This window comes from Podarcis erhardii (genome assembly GCF_964252035.2).
Source record: "Podarcis erhardii genome assembly, chromosome: 2".
Taxonomy (NCBI): Eukaryota; Metazoa; Chordata; class Lepidosauria; order Squamata; family Lacertidae; genus Podarcis; species Podarcis erhardii.
The window spans coordinates 112,909,498-112,932,223 of record NC_138498.1 but is presented as its reverse complement, the minus strand read 5'-3'; the positions used below and the strand labels follow the sequence as shown (position 1 = coordinate 112,932,223).

General features: G+C 44.0%; 1 protein-coding gene and 1 long non-coding RNA gene across 3 annotated transcripts in view; one reads left to right on the top strand and one right to left on the bottom strand.

Annotated features, from left to right (window-relative positions):
* The window catches only part of LOC309337478, a 169,338-nt gene that overhangs the window by 111,779 nt on the left and 34,833 nt on the right, over positions 1-22,726 (bottom strand). The gene's annotated exons all lie outside the window — the stretch shown is intronic.
* Positions 1-22,726, top strand: part of LOC309337290 (uncharacterized protein) — a 61,797-nt gene that overhangs the window by 35,276 nt on the left and 3,795 nt on the right. For both annotated transcript variants that reach the window (XM_081854072.1, XM_081854073.1), the window contains exon 4: positions 19,294-19,376. In XM_081854072.1, the coding sequence (XP_081710198.1) occupies positions 19,322-19,376 (55 nt within the window). In that variant the 5' untranslated portion in view covers positions 19,294-19,321. The remainder of the gene's footprint in view (positions 1-19,293; positions 19,377-22,726) is intronic.

Here is a 22,726-nt window from a genome sequence, read left to right as displayed (position 1 = left end):
TTCTTATGAAATGAGGCTGTATTTTAATGTTTTAATGTCATATTTTAATCTTGTTTTTAAGTTGTATTTCAATCAATTGTTTTTATACCTGGTGTCAGCCGCCCTGAGCCCTGTCTTGGCTGGGGAGGGCAGGGTATAAATAAATTGTATTATTATTATTATTATATTATTATTATTATTATTATTATTATTATTATTATTATTATTATTATTTTATTTTCTGCTTTGCCTCAAGCAGCAAAATGTCTTGAGCCGGCCCTGCACACCTCTCCTCCTGAAGTGGATTCGGCCATTGAAATTATAACAAAGATGCTTCTCATTCTTATTCAGGGGGTGGCCGACAGTGCCGTCGTTCCCATCAAAGCCTTTCAGCAGGCAGGCGGGGAACACCACTGAGTCACCTGTTAAGCCATTGTAAAAACTTCTTGTAGCGACAGGTGATACTCCCTGAGACAGAACAAAGACCTTTCGGAGGGCAGGTATTGTTTCTAGAAACATTCACCCAGCTGCATCAAGGGGAGCAAATGTGACAAGCTGGGCTCGGTTACATCATTGCTAGAACAACACCACAAACAAACAAAAACAAGCAGCAGCAACCCCATAGCTGAGATAATATCTGAAATAATGATCTCTCCAGAATCTGTGAGTTAAAACTGGAGGGCAATACCCCTTATGTATTTGCAAAGCAAAATTTGAAGTTACACATCAAACAGACCCTCCAACATTCCTCAGATGGAAACAGGGACGTTTTTCACTCCCCACCCCGGGAACTCACCCTCTTTGGACCCCCCCCTTTAAATTTTTTTTATTTTTGTGTGTGTCCCCCTGGTAAAGCATTTCCTGTCATAAGAAGGGCGAAGTGCCACCACCAATGGGACACAGCACACATGCCCTTTGTCATCCAGTGAAAACCCCTTAATCCCATCCCCCCCCCCCATTCTTTGGTAGATTTACCAAGTGACTTGGAAACCACAATTAATTTAGAATGCGGCTGCCAGACTCGTGACTGCCGGGAGCGGCTGCCAGGATCAAATAACATTGGTTCCCAGTACGTTTCCAAGCACAATTCAAAGTGTTAGTGCTGACCTTTAAAGCCCTAAATGGCCTTGGCTCAGAATACCTGAAGGAGTGTCTCTACCCCCCCCCCCCCGTCATTCAACCCAGACACTGAGCTGCAGCTCTGAGGGTCTTTTGGCGTCCCCTAATTGGGAAATTATTAATGTTTGATGCTTTGTGGTGTTTTAAATTTTGCTGGAAGCCACCCAGAGCAATTAAAAATATTAATAATATGCACCTTGTCCTCACAGGGACAGTACGTGCAGACCTAGATGGGCCTTTGGCTTATTCCAGAAGGCTTTTCTTATTTCCATAGAGGTAGGAGTTGTTGTTCTGTTGAAAATAGGTGCATGCCAGACTTTTTCATGGGTCACATGTCCTGTTCTGCTACGAAAACAGTGGGAAGAAGGTGCTGGACTAGATGGGTCTATGGCCTTGAACCATCCGTCTCATGCCCTTAATCCCACCTGCAAAACAGCAGCAGCCTGGAAGTGGCCAAAGTGTGCTTAATAGAGCAATGGTAGTAAATGTCAGGCGATCGTGATTTCGAAGCCCATCAGTGGACCTTAGAGACTCTGAAAAGAAAAGGAGGAAAACCCTGTGAAACTAAAGTTAGCCAACATCTCAGATGTAGACCGTGGCTACAAATTGGGTGTGTTAATATATAACTGCATAAAGTAAGGTAAAGGTAAAGGGACCCCTGACCATTAGGTCCAGTCATGGCCGACTCTGGGGTTGGGGCGCTCATCTCGCTTTACTGGCCGAGGGAGCCGGCGTACAGAGGGAGCTGGTCATGTGGCCAGCATGACTAAGCCGCTTCTGGCGAACCAGAGCAGTGCACGGAAACCCCATTTACCTTCCCGCCGGAGTGGTACCTATTTATCTACTTGCACTTTGACGTGCTTTCGAACTGCTAGATTGGCAGGAGCAGGGACCGAGCAACGGGAGCTCACCCCGTCACAGGGATTCAAACAGCTGACCTTCTGATCGGCAAGTCCTAGGCTCTGTGGTTTAACCTCAGGTGGTTTAGCCACCTGCGTCCCTAACTGCACAAAGTAGTGCCTTGCAAAAAAGAAAAGAAAAAAGGAAAGCCCTGTCCAGGATGGATTAAGAGAACTGTGGAAATGCAACACTACAATGTTATCCTTCCACATTTCTGAATCATTGTTTCAATGGAGGGAGAGGCCTGTAGGAACTCCCCAGAACAAAACAAAGGGTTTCCTTCATTTTTCCACGGATCACTACGAAGGTTCAGGTAGGTATTCAGATATTAGATACTTAAAGGTAAAGGACCCCTGACAGTTAAGTCCAGTCGTGAACAAGACTTGGGTTGTGGCACTCATCTCGCTTTACTGGCCGAGGGAGCCGGCGTTTGTCCGCCAACAGTTTTTCCGGGTCATGTGGCCAGCATGACTAAGCCGCTTCTGGCGAACCACAGCAGTGCACGGAAACACCGTTTACCTTCCCGCTGGAGCGGTACCTATTTATCTACTTGCACTTTGATGTGCTTTCGAACTGCTACATTGGCAGGAGCAGGGACCGAGCAATGAGAGCTCACCCCGTCGCTGGGATTCGAACCACTGACCTTCCAATCATAGTGGTTTAGACCACAGCACCACCTGCATCCCTATTAGATACTTAGGCACTTAGATACACCCCATCAGTTCTGTTAAGAAACCAAGTTGGCACGATGCCATGTGCCTAGAAAGCTATTTCAGCAAGGGAGCTTCGACAGAACTGCAGGTGGAATTCAGGGGTTCAAAAGCAGAGGCGACACAGAAATGTGAATCCCTTGACCAAGGGATATTGATTGGCATAGCTGGAGTAAAACTTTTTATTTGCACAGCCAATGCTCCAGGGAATAGGTGGAAGAACCAGCTGGTTCTTGTTCCCTCGGTTCATAATTTTTGCAATCTTAAATTTGATTCTCCACATTTCTGCAGCAATTTGTGGGTCTTTTGTGTGTGTGTGTGTGTGTAAAAGAAATCCTCACGAAAATTCACCAACATTTGACACAAATTCCTCCCAACAAACACACAGACACACACACACACACATATTTCCAGATGTGATTTTGACTGATGTACACATTTTTGCCAGTTTTCCCCAACACAATGCATTTTGTGTGTCTGTGATTTTTCTGAATAATGCTTTTTGTAGGGTGGGGTCAGGTAACGGGCACTGGGGTTGAGTTTATGGAATCAGCGTTGGCAGGCACCTACAAAAAGGTAGGTAAGTGCAAATTTCAAAGGACAGCTGTGTTTCAGCCTGCATATTGTTTCAGAAAAGGTGACTGGTACATTTGGCTTCAGCTGAGACCTGAATCAAATTGCTTACTCACTGAGCTCAGTAATGATGGGAGTTGGAGTGTGTCTGGCCTTTAAGACAGTCCTGAGGCCACACCCCTTCCCTAGCCGCTCCCCTTCCCCTCTGCCTTTTCACCATCCTTAGTGTTTCTGCCTGCCTGGACTTTGTCCTTTCACTCTGATCCTGCCTCTTCCTTGCCTGGATGGAGGTTAGAGAGAAATCTGGGCAAGCAGGGGTGCAGCTAGGCTCCCCTGGGTGCCCCCCTCCTGAAAAAAATATTTTCTCCCACTTTGATCTTGCCATGACAGTAATGGTGCTTTACGACACACACAGTACACGCCAGCAGTTAGCCTTCATACCGCCTTGCCGTTTCTATTATTATCTTATATATTTATGTATTAGATTTATATACGGCACTTCGTCGCAAGATCTCAGGGCAGTTCACAGGAGAAAACACAAGGCGAAAACACAAGTGGAGAATTTAAACAATAAAAACAAAACAATAAGCCCCCCCCCACCCTTTCTCACAAACACATTTAAAAGGCTGTAGAATATTAATCAGCCCAAGGCTTGGCTGGGAAGAAATGTTTTCACTTGGCGGCTAAAGATACACAGGTTACATACACTTCAGGTTACATACGCTTCAGGTTACAAACTCCGCTAACCCAGAAATAGTGCTTCAGGTTAAGAACTTTGCTTCAGGATGAGAACAGAAATCATGCTCCGGCGGCGCGGCAGCAGCAGGAGGCCCCATGAGCTAAAGTGGTGCTTCAGGTTAAGAACAGTTTCAGGTTAAGAACAGACCTCCGGAATGAATTAAGTATTTAACCCGAGGTACCACTGTATAATGAAGGTGCCAGGCATTTCACATATAGAGCGCCTCTGCAGAAAAGGCCTATTTCTCCTACTGCTCAACTCCCAGCTCTTGGCTAAACACACAACCTTACACAGATTGGGAGCGCTGACTTGCCCCCCCCCATTGAGGGGGTGCGGCCACGTGATGCATCACATGACGCTTCACGTGATGCCGCCCAGCATGTGCCAGGCGGGGGCAGGATGCATGGAGGGCAATCTTCACACTTGTTGGTCCTAGCCGCCACCCAGCTACCGGGCTCCCAGGTGGATGCTGGGATGAGCAAAGCAAAGATATCACTTGTCTCAGCTGCTACCTGGCTCCTGGGCTCACGGAGGGCGCCCTGTGGCGGCGGGTGGCAGCCCCCTCAATACTGAGGGGGGGGTGCCCCCTGCCCCAACGTATTGGGAGAACTGAAGCCCCTTTTGCCCTCTATTCCCGACATCCCGAAACAGATAACTGGAAACAGAATTGTGGGGTGGTTTTTTTGAGCACACCACCCTAAAAGAGGCCAGTTTTGCCAACCCCTAACTACGCCTCTGTGTGCGAGTGCATGTAGAAACTAGTCTACTAGACAAAGGCAACATTTTACGCTTGTTGCCCTCCCTGCTTTGACCTCTGGTTCCACCCACAAGTGGAAGATTCACCCAGGGTGTAATGCAGCCCTAAGGCCTAATAAATAATCCCTTCTTCTTCTTCTTCTTCTTCTTCTTAGAATCATAGAATCATAGAGTTGGAAGAGACCACAAGGGCCATCGAGTCCAACCCCCTGCCAAGCAGGAAACACCATCAGAGCACTCCTGACATATGGTTGTCAAGCCTCTGCTTAAAGACCTCCAAAGAAGGAGACTCCACCACACTCCTCCTCCTCCTCCTCCTCCTCCTCCTCCTCCTTCTTCTTCTTCTTCTTCTTCTTCTTCTTCTTCTTCTTCTTCTTCTTCTTCTAAAAAGAAATTTATATATTTGGTTTTTCAGGTTGAAACTTTGCAGTCACATATATCCAACATACAACATAAAAAGTAGATTCCAATAATATTATTATTAATAATCATTTATTAGTTATACCCCGCCCATCTGGCTGGGCTTCCCCAGCCACTCTGGGTGGCTTCCAACGAAATATTAAAATACAGTAATGCATCAAATATTAAAAGCTTCCCTAAACAGGGCTGCCTTCAGATGTCTTCTAAAAGTCTTCCAAGGAATCTCTTGGACTTCTCCCCCTCCCCTTTGTGTGTACTACTGTTAATCATTTCCTCCTGCATCTTTTATAATAATCCAGATCTTTTATCTCTCCATTGTATCCAAAAATCCACCATTAAACTACAAGCGATATTCTGATCCTACTAATGGTTTTAACTACAATGGTCTTTAAGATAATTTATTAAATTTTCCCCATTCCTTCTTAAACTTTTGGTCTGCCTGATTTCTGAGGAATGATCCCTAACCCTCTCTATACAGAGTCAGCACCCATGTTGGGCTGGGCAGAGGGAAACCTGGGTTCTTGAAGCTCACGGGGTAACCTTGGACCATTGGCTTTCTCTTGGCCTCACCTGCCTTCCAGGACTGTTGGGAGAATAAAGGCAGGGGAGAGCCGTGGTGCCGATTCAGATGGGCTTCACTAGACAGTATCACTAGGGTCATGCACCTGCTGCAATCAGGGCCGGATTTAAGTTTGATGTGGCCCTAAGCTACTGAAGGTAATGGGGCCCTGTCCTTTGTTAACAACAAATTCTCACTGTTTTTTGTGTTGAATTTATGCTACATGGTAATTTATGGACCCAATAGGTATATAAAACAAAGTGATATTTTAGGGAGCAGGCCAGCAGGTGGGGCCCATTACAGTGGTACCTCGGTTTACAAACTTCATCCGTTCCGGAAGTCCGTTCTTAAACTGAAACCGTTTTTAAACTGAGGTGCGCTTTCCCTAATGAGGCTTCCTGCCGCTGCCCTTCCACCGTTTAGATTCCATTCTTAGACCGAGGTAAAGTTCTCAAACCGAATCATTCATAAACAGGACTGTTCTTAAACCGAGGTACCACTGTACTTACATCATAGGAGCCTACACAACACAAAACACTGTTGCTGTATGTAGGTTTTATTTTACAGTGGTACCTCTGGTTATCAACTTGATTCGTTCCGGACGTCCGTTCTTAACCTGAAACCATTCTTAACCTGAGGAACCACTTTAGCTAATGGGACCTCCCACTGCCGCCACACGATTTCTGTTCTCATCCTGAGGTAAAGTTCTTAACCCGAGGTACTACTTCTGGGTTAGCGGAGTCTGTAACTCGAAGTGTTTGTAACCCGAGGTGTTTGTAACCCGAGGTACCACCGTATTTGTTTTTTATCTTATATTTTGGAAATGTACATCCAAGTTTTTTTTCCTTCAATTTTTTTTTTTTGGGGGGGGGGGCCAAAAGCTATAGCTTGTTTAGCTTATACCTAAATCTGGCACTGGCTGCAATTTTTTGCCTCTTGCAGCATCGCAACAACTGCCTGCCAAATACCAAGCAGGTGATATGATTGCACCAGGTGTTGCTCGGTCCGGTGACTGTGACAATCACAGGAGAGACACCATGGCTTTGGACACCATGGAAGGAGAGGGTGGCCAGCTTGTCTTGCTTTGCAGAGGGTGTTCCTCTAATTTCCAGAACTGGCAGTCCTCCATTTGAAAGAGGTTCCGTCCAAGGCCAGCTCACAGAACCATAAGAATGAGGCGGGATCTTTCAGAGTCACCCAATGAGATTTTGCCACATAGCATAGCAAATGTTTGCAATTTTGTGAGGACAAATTTTTCCCATAAGAACTGCTTAGAGGTTTTGACAATAAAGAAGAATATACAAATTTTAAAAACAAATTTTTAAAAATAAGATTGACGTGCATTTTAATAGGCAGCTTTCCATTTAAAAATAACGTATATTTTGAACTGCTGGTTTTATTTATACAGTGGTACCTCAGGTTAAGTACCATATTTTTCGCTCTATAAGATGCACCAGACCACAAGACGCACCTAGTTTCTGGAGGAGGAAAGGAAAGAAAAAAATATTCTGAATCCCAGAAGCCAGAACAGCAAGAGGGATCGCTGCGCAGTGAAAGCAGCAATCCCTCTTGCTGTTCTGGCTTCTGGGATAGCTGCGCAGCCTGCATTCGCTCCATAAGACGCACACACATTTCCCCTTACTTTTTAGGAGGGAAAAAGTGAGTCTTATAGAGCAAAAAATACGGTTCTTAATTGGTTCCAGAAGTCCGTTCTTAACCTGAAGCATTCTTAACCTGAAGCGGACTTTCCCATTGACAGTAACGGAAAGTGGATTGATCCGTTCCAGACGATGAAAAACACCACCTAAAACAGCAATTTAACACAAATTTTACTGTCTAACGAGACCATTGATCCATAAAATGAAGGCACTAATCAATGTACTGTACTATAAAATAAATAAGGCAGTATTTTAGATGGAAAAAATTAACATTTTTTTTCCTTACATGTACTGATGATAGTCAGTTGGGATGGGGGGCTTTTATCCATTTCTGCAGTCACACAACCAGCCAGTAGCTAAACTGGGTTCCACACAGTCACAAAAATGAAGTCACAAGCCACAGTCACAAAAGCGAAGTCACAAGTCAGTCCCATAAAATGAAGAACAAGTCACAGTCAAAAAACCGAAAAAGCCACACAAACCAAAACGCAAAAAACTAGCAAAAACAAAACCTCCAAATATAACTTCTGTGTTGTGTGGGTGCTCGGGACTCAACAGCTGGCAAACTCAACAGGAAGCTTCTGATTAGCAGCGAGGGACTCAATTAACAAACGAAACACACCAAAACAGGAACCAGATGATGAAAAGCGCCCCCTAAAACAGCAATTTTACATGAATTTTACTATCTAACGAGGCCATTGATCCATAAAATGAAATCAATAAAACAGTACAAAATGAAAATGTGATTCCCCCCCCCCCTTACCTGCGCTGATGATAGTCGTTGTTTGGATGGGGGCTCAGGGTCCTCTTCCGCAATCACAATTAGCTTGGCTCCCAGCATTTGCAGAGGCCTCAGAGAGAACCCGCGGCTGGAGCCCATGTGTGTGTGTGTGTGTGTGTGTGTGTGTACCACAAGAAGGGAGAACACAGCTGGAGTGGGCAGGCACACAAGCCAGAAGCTCACATGAGATTTACAGTCGTACCTTGGTTCTCAAATGGAATCCATCCATTCGACTTCCAAAAATGTTCGAGAACTAAGGCGCGGCTTCCGGTTGGATGCAGGAGCTTCCTGCAGCCAATCAGAAGCTGTGTCAGACATTCGGCTTCCAAAAAACGTTCACAAACCGGAACGCTCACTTCTGGGTTTGCGGCGTTTGGAAGGCAAAACGTTCGAGTCTCAAGGCGTTCCAGAACCAAGGTACGACTGTTTTTCCATTTAAATTATAGTAAATGGGCCAGGTCTGAAGCTCAACATCAAAAAAATGAAGATCATGGCCACTGGTCCCATCACTTCCTGGCAAATGGAAGGGGAAGAAATGGAGGCAGTGAGAAATTTTACTTTCTTGGGCTCCATGATCACTGCAGATGGTGACAGCAATCACGAAATTAAAAGACGCCTGTTTCTTGGGAGAAAAGCAATGACAAACCTAGACAGCATCTTAAAAAGCAGAGACATCGCCTTGCCAACAAAGATCCGTATAGTTAAAGCTATGGTTTTCCCAGTAGTGATGTATGGAAGTGAGAGCTGGACCATAAAGAAGGCTGATCGCCAAAGAATTGATGCTTTTGAATTATGGTGCTGGAGGAGACTCTTGAGAGTCCCATGGACTTCAAGAAGATGAAACCTCTCCATTCTGAAGGAAATCAGCCCTGAGTGCTCACTGGAAGGACAGATCCTGAAGCTGAGGCTCCAATACTTTGGCCACCTCATGAGAAGAGAAGACTCCCTGGAAAAGACCCTGATGTTGGGAAAGATTGAGGGCACAGGGGGAGAAGGGGATGACAGAGGACGAGATGGTTGGATAGTGTTTTCAACGCTACCAGCATGAGTTTGACCAAACTGCAGGAGGCCGTGGAAGACAGGAGTGCCTGGCGTGCTCTGGTCCATGGGGTCACGAAGAGGCGGACACAACTCAACGGCTAAACAACAACAACTGGGCCAGGTTCAACTAATTGGTCCTGTTGGTGGAAACTCACATGAGGGGGTCTGCTAGAGCCACAAGGCTTTCCCCCAGATCTCTCCCCCCCCCCATTCACCCGCACCTCCCCAAATTATCTTGGAGGGGGTCGGCAGAACCTCACCCCCTCAGAACAGAATGGGGTGGGTGGGAGAAAAGGAGAGATACTGCTATCGGGGAATGCTGAAATACTCACGCAGGTGAACATTTCTAGCAACCTGATGTTAAATTCCTCCCGGTGCCTCTGAAGTCACATCTATATGTAAAAAATAGCAGTGCTATTTTTGATAAATAAAAACAAAATGAGGTCCTGGTACTCATATGTTGATGACTGTCGTAGTTGCCAGCACATAAAGGCTGCCATGGGCAGCAAAAAGGAAGAGGTTCTGATACTCTGAACCTGTGAGCACTGCCACAAAAAAGCCCTGTAAATCAGCACAGGTAAATTTTACTCAAATAGTTGTTCTCGTTTTGGTGAAGCATTTATTCTTTCCTGGTGACGTATAACTCTTGGCTGTTGTGAGCCAACTTTTTCTTTAAAAAACAAAACAAAACCCTTACCTTTAAAAAAAAAAAAAAAATTTATTAATTTTCATAAACAAAAAACACACAAATAAAAACATTCACAAACAACACATGACTTCCCCATGCCTCCCCTTCACTGCACCCTTGTTTCAAATTTTTTAGCAATCCTTCATTCCATTTCTATATTTAATTTCCCTCAAGGTTCTCTTGACTTAAATATTTACAGCTATAATTCTCTGTTTCTTACCCCTTGACATTTTATCAGTCTGAGATTTTGCAACAGTTCTTAAGATATATTTTAAATTTTTTCCAGTCCTCTTCCACTGTCTCTCTCCTCTGATCACGGATTCTGCCGGTCATCTCTGCCAGTCCCATAAATTCAGTCACCTTCGTCTGCCATTCTTCCAGAGTAGGTAATTCTTGCATCTTCCAATACTTTGCCAGGAGAATTCTTGCTGCTGTAGTTGCATACATGAAAAAAGTCCTATCTTTCTTTGGTACCAATTGGCCGACCATGCCCAAGAGAAAAGCCTCCGGTTTCTTTGCAAATGTCCACTTAAGGATTTTCTTAATTTCATTATAGATCATTTTCCAGTAGGCTTTAACCTTTGGGCAGGTCCACCAAAGATGATAGAAAGTTCCTTCACATTCGTTACATTTCCAGCATTTATTATTGGGCAAATGGTATATCTTTGCAAGCTTGACTGGGGTCATGTACCACCTATAGATCATTTTCATTATGTTTTCTTTCAAGGCACTACATGCCGTAAATTTAAGGCCTGTGGTCCATAACTGTTCCCAGTCAGCGAACATAATATCATGACCTAAGTCTTGTGCCCATTTGATCATAGCTGATTTAACCGCCTCATCCTGTGTATTCCATTTCAGCAACAAATTATACATTTTAGACAAATTCTTAGTATTGGTCTCCAACAATTCTGTTTCCAATTTTGACCTCTCCTTCTGAAATCCCAGTTTCCCGTCCTGCTTAAAAGTCTCATTTATCTGATAATAATGTAACCAGTCTCGAACTTTGGATTTTAGTTTCTCGAAGCTCTGTAATTTAACTTTTTCACCGTCATATTCTATAATTTCACAATATTTTGGCCAATTAGAATCCATGTTAAGTTTTTTCACCGCTCTAGCTTCCATTGGTGACAACCATCTGGGTGTTTTATTTTCCAACAAATCCTTATATCGATTCCAAACATTATACAAAGCTTTCCCGACAATATGATTTTTAAAGCCCTTATAAACCTTTGCCCTGTCATACCACAAATATGCATGCCAGCCAAAATTATCATCACACCCTTCCAAATCTAAAACGTCTGTGTCTTCAAGAAGTAGCCATTGCTTCAACCAGCAGAAAGCTGCTGCTTCGTAGTAAAGTCTTAAGTCCGGCAGAGCAAACCCCCCCCCTATCTTTTGCATCAGTTAAAATCTTAAATTTTATTCTGGGCTTTTTGCCCTGCCAGACAAATTTGGATATATCTTTCTGCCACTTCTCGAAACAGTCCATCCTATCTAGAACTTGCAGTGTCTGAAACAAAAACAACAATCTCGGCAATACATTCATCTTAATAACGGCAATTCGGCCTAACAAGGATAGTCTCAACCTAGACCACACGTCAAAATCTTTCTTAACTTCCAGCCAACATTTCTCATAATTGTCTTTAAACAAATTCACATTTTTAGATGTTTAATTCACCCCCAGATATTTTACCTTTTTTGTTATTTCCAAACCAGTTTCCCTTTGAAAACTATCCCTTTCCCCCATCGTTAGATTTTTTTCCAGCACCTTTGTCTTCTGTTTATTTAATTTAAAACCAGCCACTTGACCAAATATTTCAATTAGTTCTAAAACTCTTTTTGTGCTGGCTTCTGGCTGCTGCAAAGTCAAAACTAGGTCATCTGCAAATGCTCTTAACTTATAATGTTTAGCTCCGAGGTGTATTCCTTCAACCAGCTGGTCCCTTCTAATCATATTGAACAATGCCTCCAGGACCGATATGAACAATAGAGGGGATATTGGGCAACCCTGTCGTGTCCCTTTTTCTATTGGGATCTCGTCCATAACCACACCATTCACAATTAATTTAGCTTTTTGCTCAGAGTATATTGCACCTATACCGTTTTCAAAATTTTGGCCTACCCCCATCCCATGGAGATTCCTCTTCATGAAGCTCCAAGAAATATTGTCAAAGGCTTTCTCCGCGTCCACAAAAATCAAAACTGCTTTTCTATTTATATCAGTCTCCAATAGTTCCAAAATATCTATAATGTTCCTTACATTATCTGACATATGTCTCCCTGGGAGAAAGCCTGTTTGGTCCTTATGAATCTCCTCCAACAACACTTTTTAAAATCTTTTTGCTAAAATGTCTGCAAAAATTTTATAATCCACATTTAAGAGTGATATAGGGCGATAGTTCTTAACTTGGTGTTTCTCAGTTTCTGTCTTCGGTATAAGTGAGATAAATGCTTCTTTCCACGATTCGGGAGCCTTTTTCCCCTCCAAAATTTGGTTGCAAACTTCTTTCAATGGTTGTATTAGCCATTCCTTCATTGCTTTATAGTATCTCGCCGTCAGTCCGTCTGGTCCTGGTGATTTTCCCAATTGCATATTCTGGATGGCACCCTCTATTTCCTGGTTCGTAATTTTCTCATTTAAAATCCTTTTATTTTTTTCCGAGATCTTTGACAGTCCATGTTTTTTAATAAATTCTTCTATCTCTTGTTCATCTTTTGGCCCTTGTGCATACAATTTCTTAAAGAAACTTTGAAAACAATTACTAATTTCATTTGGTTTATTTATAGATTTTCCCTCTACCTCGAGAAATGTCACCGTATTCAACTTTTGTCTCTTTTTCAGTTGCCATGACAGCAGTTTCCCACATTTATCTGCTGATTCAAAAGTTTTTTGCCTCATTTGTTTTATTTTCCATTCTATTTCTTGGTTCATCAATTCCATGTATTGGGTCTGGTAATACTTTATTTCTCTTAAAATCTCCTGGGATTTAGGTTTTGATCTCAGTTTCTTCTCTCCTTCTTTCATTTGTTTCCAAATTTTTTCTTTCTTCTCATTCTGTTGTTTCCTTTTTATCGAATTCTGCTGGATTAGAAAACCACGCATCACGGCCTTGCTTGCATCCCATATTATTCTTCTTTCCACATCTGTTCCTAGGTTTATTTCGAAGTAGTCTTTCAAAGTCTTTTGGGCCTTTTTATAAATTGCTTCATCTCTAAAAAGGGTGTCATTCATTCTCCATCTGAAGGTCCCAGCTGTTGTCAATTTCATTTCCATCTTTACTGCATTATGGTCGGAGCAAGTTTTTGGGCAGATTTCTGTTTTTTTAACCCTTGGTGCCAGATTGCTAGAAATCCATATTTGGTCAATCCTGGTCCATGTCATTTTTGCTTCAGAGAAAAAGATCCCCTCTCTTTCCAGAGGGTTCCTTGTTCTCCAAATGTCAATCAAGTCCATTGTATCAGTCAGTTCGAAGAAAGTCTTTGGTAGTCTCCCATCCTTAGAAATTACTTGTCTTTGAGCTTTATCCATATTTGTGGAGACAACTCCATTCATATCACCCATCATTATAATTTTATAGTCCATAAAATCCATTAATGTCTCATGCAACTTCTTGAAAAACTCAGCCTTCCCCTCATTAGGTGCATAAATTCCTACAATCAGAATTTTTTCTCCTTGAGTTTGAATTTCCACTGCCAGAAATCTTCCTTGTTCATCCTTAAAGATCATTTTTGGTTCCAATTTTTCCTTGACATAAATCACCACTCCTCTTTTCTTAACTTTATCTGAGGAAATAAATTCCAGTCCTAATCTCTTATTTGTCAAAAGTTTCCTGTGTATTCTGGCAATATGGGTTTCTTGCAAGCATATTATGTCTAAATATTCTTTCTTTAATATATGAAACACTTGGGCCCTTTTTCGGGGATGGTTAAGACCATTGCAGTTCCAACTCAGAAGTTGCAGAGACATTTTTGTTACTGGGTATCTTTTCCACCGACTGCTCCAAGTTCTTGTTCCTGATCGGTCGGTGCTGGGGTCAATCCAAATGATAGGTTTGCAATATCCGGTATTTCTCTCTCACTCACAGTTCCTTTCTGAAAGTCTTCAAAATTTCTCTCCCAAAAATGTTCTTTATCTTGAATTGTTTTTATTTTGATTTTCTTCCCTTTAAAATTAAAGGACAACCCTTGTGGGAACTCCCACCTGAATGGAGTGTTGTTTTGTTTCAATAAATCCACTAAATCTTTGAATTGAGTCCTCACCTCCAAAAAATATTTAGGAATATCTTTAAAAATCTGTATTTGAGAATTCTTAATAATCAGAGCCTTCTGGAAGTGTAGGTTCAGTATTTTGTCTCTTTCTTCCTTGGATCTCAAAGTGATTAAGCAATCCCTTGGTTTCTTGCCTTGCTTCCTGCCAATCCGGAAAGCTGTAGTTATTACAAATTCATCTTCTTCTCCTCCTAATTCGTCAGTCCAAAATTCTTGAAACTTATCTGTGAGAAATTCCCCAAGGTTGCCCTCTTCCTCTTCTGGTACCAATCTCAATTTCAAATTCTTGCCTTTCCTCTCCAATTCCATAAGAGCCAAAGTTGCATCATGTTCATGTACCTTCTTTGCAATGGGCGCAAATTTTCCCTTAGTTTCCTCGGCAGTGCTCTTAGCGATCTCGGCTATTTTCCTTGTTTCCGTACTTTCTTGAATTAGACGATTTATAGAGTCTGTATTAGATGATATTGTCGTTGTGTTCAAATCCAATCTTGTTGTCAATTCTGTCAATTTCTTAGAGTTCTCTGTAGATTGCTTAGTGAGTGCTTCTAAAGATTGGTTTATTCTGAGCAGTGCCTGTGTCATAGAATCCATTGATGCTGTTGTTACTTTTTCCTGTGCAGCTGCTGCTCCTGATATGGAGCTTCTTTTCTGAGCCTGCTTTTGAGCCTGTTTTGTTTTGCTTCTTGTTGATATTTCATCCAGTGGAGTGCTCATAACTCAAGGTCGTTCACACAGGAAGGTTGCAAATGGAAAATCCCACTTCTTTACCTCAATACAGCAGTCTCTCTTTTAGTCCTCTAGAGGGAGAAATTGTATCCAGGCAGGAATAACAAAGAAACAGGAAAGCAAATAGCCATGCAAGGTCCCAAAGAAATAAAGTCCAACCCAAAGTCCCACTTTGTTGCAATTTGAAATCAGATTCTGCCAAGTAAAGTCCCGTTATTATATTTCAAGTAAAGTCTTACTTTGTATCCACAGTCCTCTCTTTTTTGACAGTTCGTTTCTAGGCGCTCACCGCTCAGGCAGCCTGGTCAGAGGTATCGGCAGCGGAGAGTTTCCCGTTCACAACTTTCTTCTTCTAGCGGGTTAAATTAAGTCAATTTTTCCTTCCCCCCTTCTCCCGCTCAGTGGGGGGAAGACCCTTTCAATGTCAGGTTTAGCAAAGTTCAAAAAGCGTTCCCTTTAAATACAGCTTGCTCTTTTCATTGCTGCGTCAGTCGTGCAGTTCCGGGAGGCTGACTTCCTTAATTTTTGCCTTTCCCGTTTTCAGCCAAATCTTCTTAATTTAAAAGTCCCATTCAATTTGTTTTGCAGTTCTTACTCACGGGTATTGTTGCCAATCGGTAGTTTCAGGAAGGAATCGGCGCTCTCCGTCAATGGCGACGCGGCTTCGCTCCGCGAGCTGGGTTGCGATCCTCAGCACCGCGCTCACACCCGATGCCGCTCCGGAGCCTTTAAAAAGACTCTTTTGCGATACCGGGGGGCGCAAAGGTGCCCACCGAATCTCCTTGTTCACAGGCTTCAGCGCCTGTGATTTTAGGGGTCCCCCGCTCGCCGTAGCGGGTCAGACCCGAACTCACGGAGCAGTCCTGCTTCGGAGCTCGAAGCAAGGACCGCCATTAAGACGCTGGCGCCGACCAGAAGTCCCAACAAAACCCTTACCTGCATCCCAGGATTTTCTCCCATTATTGGGTGTTCCCTTATCTCCCCTTTTAAAGCAAGATGCTTGAGAGAGTGATGTCTGTCCGAAGCAGGATTTCCTGAGTGACAGTTTATCTAACCCCTTTTCAGCCTGGCTTATAGCCCAGATTGGGGATCAAAGCTGTGTTGATCACTCTTGTCGGCCATCTTAGCTGGGAGGAAAAGCAAATGCAGTCCTGTTTTATCTTCCCGGACCTCTCAGCAACTTTTACCAATGAATCCCTTTATAGCCCACCTTTCCTTCAGTGGTTCTCCCACTCCCCATTTTATTCTTACAGCAACACCATGAAGATGAAGCTTGATGCCCGCAGTGGATGCACACCTTCCAAGTGTCCCGGGGAGAAAGGGACCTCCAGGTTTTTTTACGCGAGATCTCGGCGGCCATTTTGGGTGCCACAATCTCACACACTGTTCTGCTGCACTCTTGGTCCCCACCCCCACAAAAAAAGTGGGAGCAAGGTGTGGGTCATGTGACTTGTCTAGGAACACATCCAGGAAGATGTGTGTCCCAGTTTGGCGTCAGAAAAAGTCGGACACAAACAAGATGGAGGTACCGTTGTCAGCGGGGAAAATTGATCAGATTGAGAAACTTGGAGGTACCAGGAAATTCGGCCTTGGGTGTGGATTTTGCTGGTAAAATAACGTAAGAAGATCTCTGCCAAAGGCAGAACATAAGAAGATCTCTGCCAAAGGCATACCCTCCAACATTTCTCCCATGAAAATAGGGGTATCCTATCCTATCCTATTATTATTATTATTACAGTGGTACCTTGGTTTTCTGTTGACAAACATTTCGGTTTTCAAACGCCGTAAACCTGGAAGTAAGTGCTTCATTTTTTGAACACTTTTCGGAAGTCGGACATGCTTTGCGGCTTCCGTATTGAGTTTTCCGTATTGCATTGAGGCTTCCGTATTGAGTTTTCTGTACTGTATTGACACTTCTGTATTGAGTTTTAAGTTTTTGAACATCCCACAACTCCAACGGTCTTCCAGAACAGATTATGTTTGAAAACCAAGGTACCATTGTATTATTATTATTATTATTATTATTCAATTTATACTCTGCCCATCTGACTGGGTTGCCACAGACATTCTGGGCAGCTTCCAACATATATAAAAACATAATAAAACATTAAACGTTAACAAACAGGGCAGGTTGTACAGTTATCTCCTTGGCTTGGGGGCCTCATAACTCCATACCCTCCAACATTTCTCCGATGAAAATAGGAAAGTCCTGAGGAAAAGTGGAACGTTCTGGGATCAAAGCAGAAACTGGGATGGCCTCTGTAAATTCAGGACTGTCCCTGGAAAATGGGGGCACTTGGAGGGCCTGCAAATGCCCATCTAGTCCAGCTTCCTATTCTCATTTTGGCCTCCCAGATGCCTCTTGGGGCCATAGCTGTCAACGTTTCCCCTTTTTTAAGGGAATTTCCCTTATTACGAATAGGATTCCTCAGAAGAAAAGAGAAAAGTTGGCAGCTATGCTTGGGGCACCTGCAGAAAATGGCTGCCTCCACTACCACCCTCTGCAAAGATTTTCATTTTTCAAACCTACCTCACACACCTGATGCTTCCTTTTATGAGGGGGACGGGATGGCTCTACAAAAATGTACAGGGGGCATATTCAGCCCTGCTGTAGTTCAAACACCCCAATAGTTTGGGTGTTGCTTGGCTCTGTCGCTAACCTGAGAGGTGTCTGCCCAGCTGTGGGAGTCACTTGGATTGGGCAATAAGATGTCACAAGCCTTTGTTGCTTTTAGGCCCAAAATAATGAGGGTTATGAGAAGTGGCTAATTAGTCGTGCCCACATAAAAAACAAACTGAAATAGTCACTCCTTTGGCACAGATTTTATTCCTCTCAGTTCACATACAACGCCCTTCACCCATTTCCCCAAAACCTAGTCTCCTCACAGTCTTCATGAAGTCTTCCATGCTGGGACCCACACGAGAGGAATCTCCCTCGATCCCCAAGTCCAAGCCTTGAGCTCTTCCAGTCTGTGCTGAGAACATATTGACTGGGTCTGATGGGAGCTGTGGGCATACGTTCTGCCATTTTGTGTCCCAAATCTAGCCTGTTCCCCCTCCGCAAGGCCCGCAGAGGCACTCTGGGGTGTCCCTTTGAGAGGCCCATCGCGCCATCCCAATAGTCAAAGGGATGTGGCAGGGCAAAGGGGCTTCATCCTGGCAAGTCCCTGGCAATGTCAGAGTGATCCCAGAAGGCGCTCTGACACTCGTCAGCAGGATTGGGCGCAACCCTGCTGAATCGCGCCAGGGTGCCAGTCTTAAACACGGCATTCTGGGATCCAAACAGAAGCTTCTTTTTTCTGGGATGTCCCGGTTAAAACGAGACGGTTGGGGAGGGGGTTATGGCTGTGGGTGTTCTGAGGTTGGCAAAGGATGTACTAAGACATAAATAATCTTGTGGGAAATATAGGGACAGTACTAGCTAAACTGCATATAAATTTATTTATATATGCGACTACCGTGGCAAGAATGCTACTCACCCCGAAATGGAAAGAAGCAGAAGTCCCAGCAAAGGAAGAATGGACACAAAAACTTGTGGAATACACAGAAATGGCGAAACTTAACCGGAAGAATAAGAAATCAAGATAACATAATAAAAGAATGGAAATGGTTTATTGAATATTTACAGATAAATTGCAAACAGATAAAAACATTGGCAGGATTATTGCAATAACCTGCCGTTTCACAAGAGTATAAATTTAAAGTAGATAATGAAATGAGCAAATTAAATGAATTTGGATATGCAGAAGATATTTTTAAAAAATAAATTTAAGGAACCCCCGAAAGAGGGGGAAAGGAAGTCATGCTTTGAAATGATTGTAAAACTAATGAAATGTATAAATTTGAAAAGTATAAACAAAAACCTTTTAAAAAGACATAAATAATTCACACCTGTGCTTACTTAAATCACTGTCCGTACCAAAACTCGAGACGAGCGTGGAAACTCTGGCAAACCGTGACGGTTTCACAAGACGGGGAGATGTGCTCTGCACATTGTTAATTATAGCACAGAAGAAAAGCAGAAGTTGTAAAACAATCCAGAACATGCCAAAAAAAAAAAAAAAAAAACCTGCTTGAGGTTGGCAAAAAAACATCTCCAACGCTCATGTGATGCACACCTACTGAGGGAGGGTGTCTCATCACATGCTTGGCCACGGCAGAACTCAACACCAAGATGAAAAGGGTGTGTCTGGTACAATAAACTAATCTCCACCCACTGTCAGCTCGAAGACACCGAGGTTGTGACAGAGGACTGCCACTGCAATATATAGGGCTGTCATGATTCAGCTCCAGCCCGTGTAGCAACAGATCTGTGCCTGGCGTTTTTCGCAGCTCCTCAAGAGGTGTCATTTTCTACCCGTCTACCTTCCAGTTGCCTCCGTTGTGAATATTTCGGGACTATGGCCGGGAGAGCTGCCGCTGCCTTGCTTCTCACAGCATCCATCTTACAAATAGGTAAGAAGAGATGGGAGGTGGAACGCCACTTGGACCAGACTTGCACACCCGACCGCAGCTGTGGGCGTTGCTTATTTCCAGTGAGGGTCTGTGAACTGCAAGGTCGGCAGGTGGTTTAGGCTGTGGTTGTGCACACTGGGGGTAGGGGAACCTCAGGATCAGGGGGGAAGCTAAAGGCAGCCCCCCAAAGGCCTCTCTAACTGGTCCTCTTCCCAGACCATGGCTTGGTTCTCACGAACCCTGGTTCTCACTCTCCTGGAGTGGCTGGGCTGCATCTCTGCGCTCCAATAATGCTTTCCGCTTACCTGGATGGGGATGTCAGAGTGTGCAGAAACCAGCCGGCTGCACAATAATGGTTCAGTTTTGGCAAAAGATTCCTGCATCGCAGGGGGTTGGATGAGATGATCCTTGTGGTCTCTTCCAACTCTACAGTCCTATAAATATACCAACCTATGAATTTACATTTGTTGCTCAGCCCACTTAAAAAAAAAACAATTTACGGTATTTGATTTTTCAACTTAAAATTTGCAGAGATATAGCAAACATAAATCATAAAGCAAGATTCCAAGGAATCTCCTGGACTTCCATTCTCCCCTATTATTAATCAGTTCCTCCCGCATTTTTTTATGACAATCCAAACCCTTTACTTCTTCCTTTATGCTCAGAATCAACCTTAAACCACAAGTGATATTCCAATACTACTAACGATTTTAACTGTTCACAGTAGTCTTTAAGATAAGTTATAAATTTTCCCCATCCCTTGTTAAAATTTTGGTCTTCCTGATTTCTGACTCTTCCAGTCAGAAGACTTTTCAGTGTAGTCCATCAACTTCATTTGCCATTCTTCTCTGGTAGGAACTTTACCTTCTCTCCATCTTTGGGCCAGTAACATCTGTGCAGCCTGTGGTCACATACATAAATAGTCTTTTCTGCTCCTTTGGGATTTCAGCACCTAAGTCCACTTTGGCCTCTGGCTATGGTCAACCACAGGCATGTCTTCCACCCCTCTCCAAGTCATTGCAAACATCCGAAGGACCTATTGAAAATGTGTGCAAGAATATTTCTCCCTGGAGATCTGGTGTAAGAGAGTCCCTGAACTTCTGCCTGGCTAGAGTGAGTCTGCTGTTTCCCTCTCCTTAAAAGAGGATGGGACAAATTTATGGAGGACAAGGCTATTGATGGCTACTTGCCATGATGGCTGAGCTCTGAATGCTTCTGAATAGCAGTTTCTAGAAATATAATAATAATAATAATAATAATAATAATAATAATAATAATTTATCATTTATACCCCACCCATCTGGCTGAGTTTCCCAGGCCACTCTAGGCAGCTCCCAATCGAGTGTTACAACAATACAGCATTAAATATTAAAAACTTCCCTAAACAGGGCTGTCTTTTAAAGATAAGATAGCTGCTTATTTCCTTCACATCTTAAGGAAGGGCTTTCCACAGGGCGGGTGCCACTACCGAGAAAGCCCTCTGCCTGGTTCCCTGTAACTTGGCTTCTCACAGTAAGGGAACCGCCAGAAGGCCCTTGGAGCTGGACCTCAGTGTCCGGGTAGAACGATGGGGGTGGAGACGCTCCTTCAGATATACTGGACCGAGGCCATTTAGGGCTTTAAAGGTCAGCACAGACACTTTGAATTGTGCTCGGAAACGTACTGGGAGCCAATGTAGGTCTTTCAAGACGGTGGTATATGGTCTCGGTGGCCACTCCCAGTCAGCAGTCTAGCTGCCGCATTCTGGATTAGTTGTAGTTTCCGGGTCACCTTCAAAGGTAGCACCACGTAGAGCGCATTGCAGTAGTCCAAGTGGGAGATAACTAGAGCATGCACCACTCTGGCGAGACAGTCCGCAGGCAGATAGGGTCTACGTAGGGTCTACGTACCAGATGGAGCTGATAAACAGCTGCCCTGGACACAGAATTGACCTGCACCTCCATGGACAGCTCCATGGACAGCATGGAAACCAGAGGAGCGGAGAGGGCTCTTGGGCTCAGGTCCTGCTTGCTGGCTTCCAACGGGCATCTGGTTAGCCGCTGTCAGAAAAGGATACTGGGCGAAGATGATCCAGCAGCCTCTTCTTGTGTTCTGCTCATTTTGTATGATAAAGCGGCTATGACATGAATGCTAGAAGCCTAAGGCAAGAGAGGGGAGTTTTGCACTTTCCCTGCCTTCCACTTTTTCAATTGCAAAGCTCTTCAAGCTGATCTCACCACCACATTCTTGGAGAGGGTGACACACACACACACACACACCCGAGCATCGCCGAAAGAGAGAAAACTCTTCACCCCAGATGAGGACACATATTTGCACAAAATGATCATTGTTGTTGTTGTTTAGTCGTTTAGTCGTGTCCGACTCTTCGTGACCCCATGGACCAGAGAACGCCAGGCACTCCTGTCTTCCACTGCCTCCCACAGTTTGGTCAAACTCATGCTGGTAGCTTCGAGAACACTGTCCCACCATCTTGTCCTCTGTCGTCCCCTTCTCCTTGGGCCCTCCATCTTTCCCAATATCAGGGTCCTTTCCAAGGAGTCTTCTCTTCTCATGAGGTGGCCAAAGTATTGGAGCCTCAGCTTCAGGATCTGTCCTTCCAGTGAGCACTCAGGGCTGATTTCCTTCAGAATGGAGAGGTTTGATCTTCTTGCAGTCCATGGCACTCTCAAGAGTCTCCTCCAGCACCATAATTCAAAAGCATAAATGCAAATTTAGAAATACCACTGGTCCTGCTAGCTAGGGTTGATGGGAAGTGCAGCCCAATGACAACTGGGGACCCAAGATGGAGAAAAGCTGGAAACGGAATTAGATTGTGGGCATGGGAACAGCTATAATAATAATAATACTTTATTATTTATCCCCGCCCATATGGCTGGGTTTCCCCAGCCACTCTGGGCGGCTTCCAACACAATATTAAAATACAGTAATGCATCAAATATTAGAAGCTTCCCTAAACAGGACTGCCTTCAGATGTCGTCAAAAAGTCTGGTAGTTGTTTTTCTCTTTGACATCTTTTGGTATGGCATTCCACAGGGCGGGCGCCACTACCGAGAAGGCCCTCTGCCTGGTTCCCTGTAACTTGGCTTCTCACAATGAGGGAACCGCCAGAAAGCCCTCGGCGCTGGACCTCTGTGTCTGGGCTGAATGATGGGGGTGGAGACGCTCCTTCAGATATACTGGACTGAGGCTGTTTAGGGCTTTAAAGGTCAGCGCCAACACTTTGAATTGTGCTCGGAAACGTACTGGGAGCCAATGTAGGTCTTTCAAGACCAGTGTTATGTGGTCTTGGTGGCTGCTCCCAGTCACCAGTTGAGCTACTGCATTCTGGATTAGTTGTAGTTTCCGGGTCA